This window comes from Fukomys damarensis, unplaced genomic scaffold, assembly GCF_012274545.1.
Source record: "Fukomys damarensis isolate Sample0158 unplaced genomic scaffold, DMR_v1.0_HiC HiC_scaffold_36, whole genome shotgun sequence".
NCBI lineage: Eukaryota > Metazoa > Chordata > Mammalia > Rodentia > Bathyergidae > Fukomys > Fukomys damarensis.
In genome coordinates, this window is record NW_022900948.1 from 38,412,344 (window position 1) to 38,425,704 (window position 13,361).

The 13,361-nt window shown below is 35.7% G+C and overlaps 1 protein-coding gene across 1 annotated transcript; it reads left to right on the forward strand.

The window, feature by feature from the left end:
* Positions 1 to 688: 688 nt before the first annotated feature.
* On the forward strand, positions 689 to 1,690 carry LOC104854938 (olfactory receptor 1L3). The gene is given in 4 exon segments (XM_019205950.2): positions 689 to 1,105; positions 1,107 to 1,192; positions 1,194 to 1,460; positions 1,462 to 1,690. Coding segments are annotated over 4 exon segments (999 nt in total).
* The last annotated feature ends 11,671 nt before the right edge of the window (positions 1,691 to 13,361 follow it).

The window sequence follows — 13,361 nt, forward strand, 5'->3', positions numbered from 1 at the left end:
ATTTGATCTCAGCATGCTATGAGGCTGAAACAGGAAGATCATAAATTTAAATCCAGCCTGGGAAAATTAGACATAACATAACCCTGTCTCAAAATTTAAAATAAAACAAAAAAAGCTGGGAATGCAGAGCTAAACCTGCACATTAGTAAAATTATGAAGGTCCTGGGTTTAACTCCCTAGTACCACCAAAAAATATGCTTAAACTCTTACAATTGAAGTAATTTTTATCAAAAGTTCTATGTTTACTTTTTAAGACATTGGAACTTTGACTCATCATTAGGGAAATTAGGGTGGCAAAAGCTACTTTCACTTTTTTTAATGTACCAGCTTTTAATAAAGAAAAAGATGGAGTCTTCTCTTAACATGGATTTATCACTTGATTGATGAGTTTCACAAGCTGTAAAGTTATGTAAATGAAGTGGCAAGGAAGACATTCTTATAAATACTACAGAAAGATTCACAAAATTGAATTGTATAGAATTCCACTAATACACCAATTTCTCCTTACTTCAAATTCCAGCACTAAGTTTTGTTTTGTTTTTTGAGGGAGGTCTCACTGTGATTCCATTCTGATCTCTCCATGGGTGGGGGGGGATAAATAGTATAAACACTCCATTAAGAACTGTTTTGTCTGAGAATAAGATGGAAAGGTGTATGTTGTAAATGACATAAAAACCATTCATTGACAATGTTTTTATCTGTAGGTGCATACAAGCCTGTGGAATGTCCAACCTCTCAAGACTCTGAATTCATCCTCTTGGGACTCTCCACAAGGCCTGAGGACCAGAAGCCACTCTTTGCCCTCTTTCTTATCATATACCTTGTCACCCTGATGGGGAATCTGATCATCATCTTGACTATCCACTCTAATCCTCAACTCCAAACTCCTATGTATTTCTTCCTAACCTTTCTGTCCTTTGTAGATATTTGCTACACAACAGTCATAGTTCCCAAGATGCTGGTGAACTTCTTATCAGAAAAAAAAACCATTTCCTACGCTGAATGTCTGACACAGATATATTTCTTCCTGATCTTTGGAAACATAGACAGTTACCTCCTGGCAGCTATGGCCATGGATCACTACATAGCCATTTGCAACCCTTTAATATTATGTCACTGCTATGAACCACTGGTGTTGTATGATGCTGCTGGCCTTCTGTGTTACTTTCTCTTGTCTCCACTCTCTCCTACATCCTTCTGGCAAATCAGCTCACTTTTTGTGCATCAAAGGTTATTCGTCACTTTTTTTGTGATTTCAACCCTGTTCTGAAACTGTCTTGCTCCTCTACTTTTGTTAATGGAGTGGTGGCCATGACAGAAGGACTGGCCTCTGTGATGCTTCCATTTGTCTGCATCCTCATCTCTTACCTGAGAATCCTCATTGCTGTTCTCAAGATTCCTTCAGCTGCTGGAAAACGCAAAGCCTTCTCCACCTGCAGCTCCCATCTCACTGTGGTGACTCTTTTATGGGAGTATTAGCTACATATATTTTCAGCCTTTGTCCAGATACACTGTCAAGGACCAAATAGCATCAATCAACTACACAGTGTTAACATCAATGTTGAACCCATTTATCTACAGTTTGAGAAACAAAGACATGAAGCGGGGCTTAGAGAAGTTAATAAACAAGATTAAGTATCAAATACATAGATTTTCTTCTACAAAAGCCAATAGAATCCAGGGACCCTGATTGCAAGTGACATGCACGCTTATTTGTGTATGTCTGTGTGTGTGTCTGTGTGTGTATGATGTGCAAGAGGTATGTTGTGTAGAAATGCTCTCTCATCAATTGAAGCTGCCATTTGTGATTTTCCTCTTTGCAGTCTCTGACATTCAGTAAGTATACAGTTAGGATGTCTTGGTACCTATGTTGGAATTATAGACTTACTCTTGTAACTTTTCTCCATTCCAGAAAATCACAGTCCTTTGACTCATTCCATATTTCTTTAGAGCTTCCTATATTTCTGTTTATGAATTCAGCCAGATTTAGTCATTTGAATTACTAGAGAATTTGCAAACATTTATATAGAAATTTACATATTTGCAAAGATATTTGTGTTTACATAGCCATCCTGTTCTATTTGAAGCTATCTGAAACATTTTTGCAGGGCTGTATATTTGTGTGTGTGTGTGTGTGTGTGTGTGTGTGTGAGAGAGAGAGAGAGAGAGAGAGAGAGAGAGAAAGAGAGAGAATGTGTGTACATGTGCATGCACTCACACACATATACAGCCTCCCCATCAAACTAACGACTTCATCAACTGCAGAATCTGTGTTCCCTAATCATTCCATGATAACTATGGCTTCCTTTTTAAATTTTCACAAGAGTTCCATGTCCTGGATTTTGGAGTAAAAACTTTATCAGCAAATCACATCAATCACCCAACGGACTGTTAGTAAGATAGTTTTATGGCTCTAACATTTGAGATTTGATTCTTTACTGTTCTTTCCCTTCCTTTGCCCAATTTGTTCATCCCCCAAACTCTTCCTGGACTTTTCTGAGAGATAATCTGTATTTCTACTTTCTCTTTTATCTGTCATTTTTTTCATAATAAAGAAGGCTTATTCCATACAATCAGAAATTCTTCCTGTAGCACTAGAAGCAGAATAAAAAAAATCAATGAATATGAACTACTAGTAAGGACTTTCAGGTCCAGAATGGCTGATAAATATGAGCCACTCAGGCTGGAGATTTAGCTCAGTGGTTCTGTCACCTGCCTCACAATTGCAAGGATCCGAGTTCAATCCCCAGTACCAAAAACAAACAAACAAACAAAAACAACAGCAACAAATAAATGAGCCTCTCCATTTAAGTAGAAAATTAACTATATAATTTAGTAAAGCCGTCAGATGAATTATTTTATATTTAGTTGCATAGCGATTCTCTCTTTCCTGATGTTTATATTTTAATAGATGGAAATGTTTACATCAAATAAAATAATCTCTCTTGCTATTTTATACAAGGAGTCTGTGAATGATATTAAAGTTTTAAATTATAGAATGACGTTCTGGTAATCTATTTTACAATCTCATGTCTGTAGTATAATGTGTTGTATATTTTAAATAGTTGAAAACAGATTTTAAATGTTCTCACTACAGAGAAATGGTATTTGATAGTTATTAACATTATCTGATCATTCCACAATAATATATACATTGAAACATCACATTGTACCCATAAATAAGTACAACTATTTATCAACTAAAAATTAAACTTTTTAAAAGAAATTTTTAAATCTCTTTGACTTTGCCACAATAATACCTAATGAAAGGTAATACAGAATGGAACAAGAATATACTGTTCAAGTTTATTTCTTTATTACATGTATGGTAAATTAATTATAACTCCAATGCCAACTCTGCTCAACTGATAAGGATTCCTAGATTGTAGTACTAGAAAAACTTAGGCATCTACCTTTGGGCTAAATGAAGAGAGTGGAAACCCATTATATCTGCTATGGGCATAGCAGCAGGGAGCACTGGCTCTGCTCATTGTATGAAATGTAAACATTATGGACTACAAACATGTACTAGTAAATTTTTTAATTTAAAAGAGCACTGGTACATGTAACTAGGGAATTTTCACAGACCTCACAGACCTTGGTGATTTTCCCTGCAGTGGGACTTCACTTCTGTAGTTTTTTACCTCTATCTTTAAGTGCTCAGTCTACTGAATTATAGATTTATAAATTAAGAATTTGATATCTTTGTTTATAAACATATCTATATGGACCAACCTGGGTCCCTTCAAATTTTTTAACTTTGTTGTTTTAATAGTACATCTTTGTCATATATGTTGATCACATTTATCATATGGAATTTGTATCTCTATATAATATATCTTAATTCTTTTTCCCCTGTTCCCTTCCCTTCAACCCTTCTTCCCATCCCCACTTACAAAAGTTTTGTTTCCATTTTTTCCTTCCATTCTCTTTTTTTTTCCTTTTCCCTCTCTTCCTTTCCCCTTCCCCCTCCCTTGTTCTCCTACCCATTTGAGCATGTCCTTCCTACTTCCAAATATCTATCCTCCACTCTGCTCCTTATTTACCTTTTGAGTTTCTCACATAAGAGAAAACAATGTAGGTTCAATCCATTTCACTTAAGATTATGTTGTCAAGTTTGTTGATCTATTCATTTAGAAATGCCTTGCCTTCAAAAAATAGTCTCCCACATGGCAATTTTCTTTAGTTTTAAATATTTAAGAACTAGATAAATATCACAACTTTATTTTAATCCATATATATCTAACTGCTCTGATATAATTTATTATCACAAATTTTAAATATTACCTTTAAAATATTTTATATATGCATATGTCCCTTTCAGGATCTGTGTTTTGTTTCATTGATATGTTCATCTACTCCTATACCCTTTCAATTGCCATAGCTTACTTGTGTGTTTTTAAAACTTGTAAGGAAAGTCCTAATCACTATTTTTCAGATTTCCATGGTCATTCTTCAAAACAATTTGTTTTCAAAAGAAAATTTAATATCAGTAAGTCAGTTCCACTAAAATTTTGAGATTTTTATTGTATATATTTAAGTTGTATGACATGTTTTGATATGTACATACATAGTGACATGATTACTAGAGTCAAGCAAATTAATTTATCCATAATCTGTTAGCTATCTTAATATGCTAAAAGTACCTAAAATCTGTTTTCACAAATTACCAGTAAACAATACAATTGTTAAAAATTGAGAGCATAGTATTATATGGTTGAATTTTCTCATACGACAGCATGAAATATTTCCCAAAAATATTTAGGACTCTTTTCATAATCCATCAGGAAGAATTTGCTTTATTCCTATAAGTCTTCCACAATATTTTACTCTTCTACCACACCTTATTCATACTCTATGAATGTCTCTCTTTGCAAATCACCCCTCATAAAGTGAATTTTGTACCTCCTTACCATTCTGGTATTCTCCCTCTAGAGAAGCTTCAATTTATCAAAGTTCCCAGAATGTATGGCTTCAAAAGCTAAATATGACTCTCCAGTTGGGGTATAGACTGCACAGAGTAAAGTTGGATGATCATTTCCTTTATAAATTTAGAATTTCTTACTATAAACCATTGCACTCCTGACTCATATGGTGCTTGGGTTAATGAAGAACCTCAAGGTTCACCTCCTTTCACCAAAAAAAAAAAAAAGACAAGCTAAAATTCTAACACAATTTTTCAGGATGTTGCCTCAGATAAATTAATCTAAAACTCACCCTCTCACCCCCTCCCCTATGTTACTTAATTCCCAACCTGTGCCCAGTGAAAGATGAGAATTTGCTCTTACTACTGGGCTACAATTTATTTTGGGTGGGGTAAAAGGTCATTTCTTGGACATGAATATCACTTTTAACCAGAAAATAGATAAACTGTTCCTAAATGAGAAGAGCCCAGCCACAGAGCAGGGATTAAGGCCCTGAATCTAAGACCCTAGGCTTGCTTCTTGGCTTCAATATTGACGAGCTCTCTGCTCTTGGGCGAGTTCCTGTACTTAATCCCTCTGTGCCCTGTTCAAGTTTATATGTAGCTTTGTTGGTTTATTTGATTGTTTATTTGTCTTATGAATAGTTTTGAACTTATAATTGATAATTTGCTCTCAACAACAGGTTGGTGTGGCTTGAAATAAAAGACTTAACTAGATCTGGTGATTCCAAGATGACTCTTCATAAAAACACTTCATTTTAAATGCTTATAAACACTGTTTGGAGCCACACAGGGAGCTCACCAATGCCCCGGCCTTCATCCAGCAGACTGGTGAGTTCCAGCCAGCCACACGAGCACCTCTGCAACATATCCTCTCCCCCACACTCCCATGCTCTGTGGCCTCCTGATTGTTCCAGTTCCTGGATCCACTCTGCAGAAGCACAGGTGGTGATAAAGTTCTTTTTACTGAGCTCCAGAAGATAGAATGGAAGTGAACACCTGCAATAAAGGTTCAGAAGACCTCCATAGTTGGTAAGTTGGAGGGATTACCACCTTACATCAGAATTTGGACTATTTTGAGGGGAAGGGCAGAAGGAACCTGTAGTACAACCTAGCAGAGTTCAACCCTTCACGAGGTCAGGGAGCTCAACTTGGGCCTTGCAGCAAGAATTCAGCCTGAATCTCAGGGGTCTGCCACTGGCAAGCTGAGACTAAATGACTTAGTTCTGCATAATGCTGCTTACATTGTCTATTGTGACAGCAGAAATATACCCTGAAAGAGGCTCTTCAAATTCTTTTTCTTCTTTCTTTTTTTTAAAATCTTATTGCATTTATTGGTACTTTTTAAGTATACAGTACAGTTACATTCATCACTGGGATCTTGTACCATTACATGACAGATCTTGGTTCTCATTTTTCCCCATACCCCTACCCTCCTTTTTCTGCTATTTTTTCCTCATCTGAATATGCAAAATCTTTCTTTTCTGACTTCTTTTCCCACTCAGTAACTTTCTCCCCCACATTAGTCCTCATCTCCTTTTTTGTTGCTGGTCCTGCCCTAATTTGGATTTCTTTCTTTCTTTCTTTCTTTTCTTTTCTTCTCTTTTTCCTTCATTTGAGTGTCATTAGTTTCAAAGGAGAGTGAGTCCCTAGTACTGGTAGGTTGTTCTATTCTTGTCTTTGTTCTTGCACTCTATCTTTCCCTCTGGTCTTCAAAAGTTTTCTAAAGTTTGTGTGGTCATACTATGTCCTCTGGCTTCACTTGAAACTTTTTCCATTTCTCTACCTATCTATTCCTCTCCTCCTAAATCCATCTAAGTCCCCATCCTAAAGGGTAAACTTGCTATATTGAAGATTTTATTCACTATAAACATATCTTGGGCTGCTCCTTGATTTTGATTTAATTCACACGGTTTAAAGATGATATATTAATAACTACCGAAAATAGTCAATTATTAAGCTGTGCTTGATGCTATTGTGTTGCTGATTGTATCAATTGGACTAAAGGGTTGTGACTAATTTAATGAGTTGTTGTTTCTGATGTTATGAAAATGAGAGTGTCTATGAGTCATTAGAGATTCAAAACCTAAAGAGCAGCTATATCAGAAAGATCAAAGTACTAACACAGGAAGTAAACCAAGGACAGCACAACAACAAAAATAAAAATGAGAAAACTCTTAAGCAAGACACGAAGAGAGACTTCCAGTTCACCAACAGCAAATGGTTTGGGAAATGAGCTGTAAAAGTCTGACAATAAACCACCAAGACACCCTGAACTCATAGCACAGGAAGTAACAAAGCAGATCAATCAGGCTCTAGAAAAATTCAAAACAGAAATAATTTCCCAGATAACTACAGAGATGGTGAGCACAATGAAAGACATGATTAAAGACTCTAGAACAGAAACTGACAAAAAACAGATGAGCTCAGGACTGTGATAGAAGCCATGAAAGCCCAGCATTGGAAAGAAATGGAAACCATTAATGCCCAATATAGGAAAGAAATTGAATCCATTGAACAGATTCAAACAGATATCCAAGAGATAAAAAAAACTTTAGTGAAAGCATTCAAAGCAGGATAAATGAATATGAAGATAGATTTTCAGATATAGAAGATAGGATTGCAGTCAGTGACCATGAAGAGAGAAATCGCTTAAAAACAGTATGGGATCAGGCTGGGGATTTAGCTCAGTGATTCTGCTGCCTGCCTCACAAGTGCAAGGTCTAGAGTCAGTCCCCAGTACCAAAAAAAAAAAGTAAGTGATCATGAGAAATCAAATCAACAACTCCTAGATGATGGGAAGATGAATAAGACTGATAGGAATCCATGAACAAGCAGGAGAAAATACAAATGACTTCAAAAACCTGTTCAAACAATTAATGACAGAAAACTTCCCAAACAGAAGGGAAGAATTTGACATACAGATAAGTGAGGCATATAGGACTCCAACTAACCATAATAAAAATAATCTACACCTACACATATAATAGTCAAGATCCCAGAAACCCAACAGAAGAACAAAATACTACAAGCAGTTAAAGAAAAGAAATAAATTACATGCAAAGGAAAGCCCATCAGAATCACAGAAGACTTTTCAATACAAACCCTCAGGTCAAGAAGAGCCTAGAGTGAGGTATTTCAAGTCCTAAGAGACAACAACCTCCAAATTAGGCTGGATAGACCACTTACTAGCTCACAGAACAAGTCTGAATAAATGCAAAAGAACTGAAGTTATCCCCTGTATATTATCAGATCATAATGCAATCAAGATGGAGATAAGTAGCACAAGACACTGTAGAAACTTCACAAGCACATGGAAATTGAACAGCACTCTCCTGAACAATCAATATAACACAGAGGAAATTAAAGAAGAAATTAGACAGTTTTTTTACAAATAAAGGAAAATGCCAATACAATATACAGGAATCTATGGGACACAATGAAAGCAGTTCTATGGGGAAAATTCATAGCACTGAATGCCCACACTAGGAAAACAGAGCAAGCTCAAATAAACAACCTAATGATGAATCTTAGAATCCTAGAAAAACAAGAGAAAGAAAAAAACCAAAGCTCGAAAAAGAGAGGAAATTATAAAGATCCAAGCAGAAATCAATGCAATGGAAACTAAGAAAATGATACAAAATAAATGAAACAAAGAGTTGGTTTTTTGAAAGAATAGATAAAACTGACAAACCCTTAGCTAAACTTATCAAAAAAATGAAAGAAAAGGCTCAGAACCATGCCATCAGGAATGAAAAAGACAAAGTCACAACAGATCCAAAAGAAATCCAGAGGATCATTAATACCTATTTTGAGAACCTGTACTCCAATAAAGTGGAAAACACAGAAGAAATGGACAGATTTTTAGATACTTATGAATTACCAAAGTTGAGCGAAGAAGATAAAAACATCTTAAACACCCCAGTTACAGTCAGTGAAGTTGAAAATGTGACTAAAAATTTACCAACAAAGAAAAGAAAAGCCCAGGCCCTGATGGATTCACTGCTGAATTTTACAAGACATTTAGAGAAGAACTACAGCCTTTACTCTTCAAACTTTTCAATGAAATTGAAAGGGAAGCAATAGTTCCGAATTCATTCCGGGAAGCAAGTATCACTTTGATTCCCAAACCAGGGAAAGACACAACTAAAAAAGAGAACTACAGGCCAATCTCCTTAATGAATATAGATTCAAAAATCCTTAATAAGATACTAGCAAACAGAATACAGAGGATTATCAAGAAGATCATACATCATTCCAAGGATGCAAGGATGGTTCAACATACATAAGTCAATAAATGGAATACACCATATTAACAAAGTCAAGGACAAAAATCATATGATCCTCTCAATAGACGCAGAAAAAGCATTTGACAAAATTCAACACCCATTTGTGATTAAAACCCTGCAAAAATTGGAATGCATAGTCTATATCTCAACTTAATAAAGGCTATCTATGAAAATCTAACAGCCAACATCATATTAAATGGTCAAAAACTGAAAAGTTTCATGTCAAAATCAGGAACGAGACAAGGATGCCCATTATCACCACTCCTCTTCAAAATAGTTCTGGAAACATTAGCCACAGCAATTAGACAAGAGAAAGAAATTAAAGCAATAAAGATAGGAAAGGAAGAAGTTAAACTGTCATTATTTGCTGATGATATGATACTCTACATTGAAGACCCAAAAAACTCTACCAAAAGACTTCTAGAGTTAATTGACAGATTCAGTGGAGTAGCTTGATACAAGGTGAACACCCAAAAATCAATAGCCTTCTTATACACAAATAACAGACTCACTGAGAGAGAAATTAGGGAAACAATTACTTTCACAATAGCATCCAAATTTACTGTGTTCAGTTGGCATTGTACAGAAATGGACAGTCATATTGGTCTAGAAATGTTAATTTATTTATTTATTTATTTCCATTTGTACGGTGTAATGCACTCTATTAAATATGTAAGGTCATATCTATGTGGGTTTGATTACAGAAACTAATAAAGTATTCTCCAAATAATGAAAAAAAAAGAATAAGATAAGACTACAGGAGCAATACGCAATTTAAATATGTTCAGGGACCATTTTCATCTTCAGAATTAAGGATTATTTTAATCTTATATCATTGCCTTTTCCCTTTTACTTTCCTTTTTAGTTTTATTTTAGGATTCCCTATTTTTAATGTTCATACAGAGATTTATTTAACTGAAATACTGAATAGTTTCTCTGGTGTGAAAAACTATAATAGTACACAAGATCCAAATGAGATAATAAATAATGTGAAATAGGAAGTAAAGGGCTGAAGGTGTAGGGAAAGTGGGAAGGGTGGGGGAAAGGTAATAAGGGAGAGGAAAAAATATGAGAAATCAAAAAAATGGAAATAAAGTGTTTGTAAATGGGGAGGGGAGGAGGGGGTGAAGGGAGAGCAGGGACAAGGGGAAAAATTGAGAATCAAGACCTATTATGTAAAGGTCCCAATGATGAATGTACCTGTATTGTATACCTTGATTGTACCAATAAACTCAATAAAAGGAAGAAAAAAAGACAAAAATGGAAAAATATTCCCTGCTTCTGGGTAGGAAGAATCAACATTGTGAAAATGTCCATACTGCCAAAACTGCTATACAGATTCAATGCAATACCAATTGAAATTCCAACACTATATTTCATAGAACTTGAAAGAAGAATCCAAAAATTCATTTGGAACCATAAGAGACCTAGAATAGCAAAGGTCATCCTAGGCAACAGACACATGGCAGCGGGTATAACAATTCCCAATTTGAAACTATACTACAAAGTCACTGTGATAAAAAAAGCATAGTACTGGCAAAGAAACAGGCCTGAGGATCAGTGGAACAGACTGGAAGACACAAAAACAACTCCAGATGTACTCAGCTACCTCACCTTTGACAAGGAACTGACCACCCTCAGTGGAGGAAAGATAGCCTCTTCAATAAATGGTGTTGGAAAAACTGGATTTCAACCTGCCACAGATTAAAACTGGACCCTTATCTTTCACCATGCACTAAATTAAAATCCAAGTGGATGAAAGATCTAAATATTAAAACAGAAACACTAAACTTGCTGGAAGATAAGTTACGCAGAACTCTAGAAGACACTGGCATAGGAAAAGACTTTATGAACAAATTCTCAGTAGCATGGGAACTAGCAGAAAGAATCAACAACTGGGATCTCATCTTATTAAAAGCTTCTGCACTGCAAAAGAAACCATCAGCAGAACTAAGAGACAACCTACAATGTGGGAAAAAATTTTTACCAGCTGCTCCTCAGACAAAGGACTATTGTCTAGAATATATAAAGAACTCAAAACAATCAGCCTCCCCAAATATAAAGACCTGATTCAAAAATGGGCACCAATATAAATAGACATTTCTCAGACAAAGAAGTAAAAGCAGCAAGTAAATATATGAAAAAATGTTCCACATCACTGGTCATTTGAGAAATGCAGATGAAAACAAGACTGAGATTCCACCTCACCCCACAAAGAATGGCTGCTATCAAGAAATCACAAAACAGCAAATTTTGGTGGGGTTGTGGGGAGAAAGAAACCCTTTTCCATTGTTGGTGGGAGTGCAGACTGGGACAACCACTGTGGAAATCAATATGGAGATACCTAAAAGAGATTGGACTGGAGGTTCCATTTGACCCAGCCATCCATCTGCTGGGTATCTTTCCAAAAGAACTAAAAGAATCATATCACAGTGATGTATGCGCACCTATGTTTATAGCAGCAGAGTTTGTAATAGCTAAAACTTGGAAACAGCCCATTTGCCCATCAGTTGGAAACTGGATAAAGAAGATGTGGTTTTTCTATAAAATGGAATACTACTCAGCCATAAAGAACAAGAAAATAGATCCATTCATAGGAAAATGGATACATATTGAGGATATACTCCTAAGTGAAATAAATAAGTCAGACATGTGTAAATACTGAATAGTTTCTCTGGTGTGAATAAACTGTATAGTACATAAGATCCTAATAAGATTACTGACATTGTGAAATGGGAAGAAAGGGGCTAAAGGTGTAGGAAAGGTGGGGTGGGTAGGGGAAGAGTAATAAGGGAAAAGAAAAAAATGTGAGATAATGAAAAGATGGAAATAAAGTGTTTGTAGATGGGGAAGGGAGGAGGGAGTGAAGGGAAGGCAGGGACAAGGGGAAAGAATGAGAACCAAGACCTGTCATGTAGATGTACAAGATCCCAACAATGAATGTAAGTGTACTGTATCCCTAAAATGTACCAATAAACTCAATTAAAGCTGAAAAAAAGAAAAAACTGGATTTCAACCTACCAAAGATTAAAACTAGACCCATATCTTTCACCATGTACTAAACTAAAATCCAAGTGGATTAAAGATCTAAATATTAAAAAAAAAAGAAACACTAAAATTTCTGAAAGATAAGTTAGGTAGAATTGTGGAAGATATTAGTATAGGAAAATATTTTAAGAACAAATTGTCAGTAGCATGGGAACTAGCACAAAGATTTGACAACTGGGATCTCATCTTATTGAAAAGCTTCTGCACTGAAAAGAAAAACCACCAATAGAGCTAAGAGACAACCTACAATGTGGGAAAAAGTTTTTACCAGCTGCTCCTCAGACAAAGGACTATTATCTAGACTATATAAAGAACTCAAAATAATCAGCCCCCCCAAATATAAAGACCTGATTCAAAAATGAGCATCTGAAATGAACAGACATTTCTCAGACAAACAAGTAAAAGCAACAAGTAAATATATGGAAAAATGTTCAACATCATTGGTCATTTGAGAGATGCAGATGAAAACAACGCTGAAATTCTGCCTCACCCCACAAAGAATGGCTGCTTTCAAGAAACCAACCAATAACAAATTTTGGCAGGGTCCTGGGGAGAAAGGAACCCTTCTCCTTTGTTGGTGGGAGTGTGGACTGGTGTGACCACTATGGAAATTAATATGGTGTTACCTCAAAGAACTAGGATTAGAGGTTCCATTTGACCACTAAACACTAGGATTAGTGTTCCCTCTGCTGGGTATCTTTCCAAAAGAATGAAAAGAATCATACCACTATGATATAGGCACACCTATGTTTATAGCAGCACAGTTTGTGATAGCTAAAACTTGGAAACAGACCAATTGCCTGCCAGTTGGACACTGCATAAAGAAGATTTGGTTTTTCTATAAAGTGAAGTACTACTTAGCCTTAAAGAATGAGAAACTAGAGTCATTCATAGGAAAATGGATACATGGTGAGACCATACTCTTAAGTGAGATAAATAGGACACATGTGTGTAAATACTGAATAGTTTCTCTGGTGTGAAAAACTAAATGTGTAAATAAGATCCAAGTTGGGCTGAGGATTTAGCTCAGCAGTTCGGTGGCCTGCCTTGCAAGTGCAAGGACCCAAGTTCAATTCCCGGTACCAAAAAAAAAAAAAAAA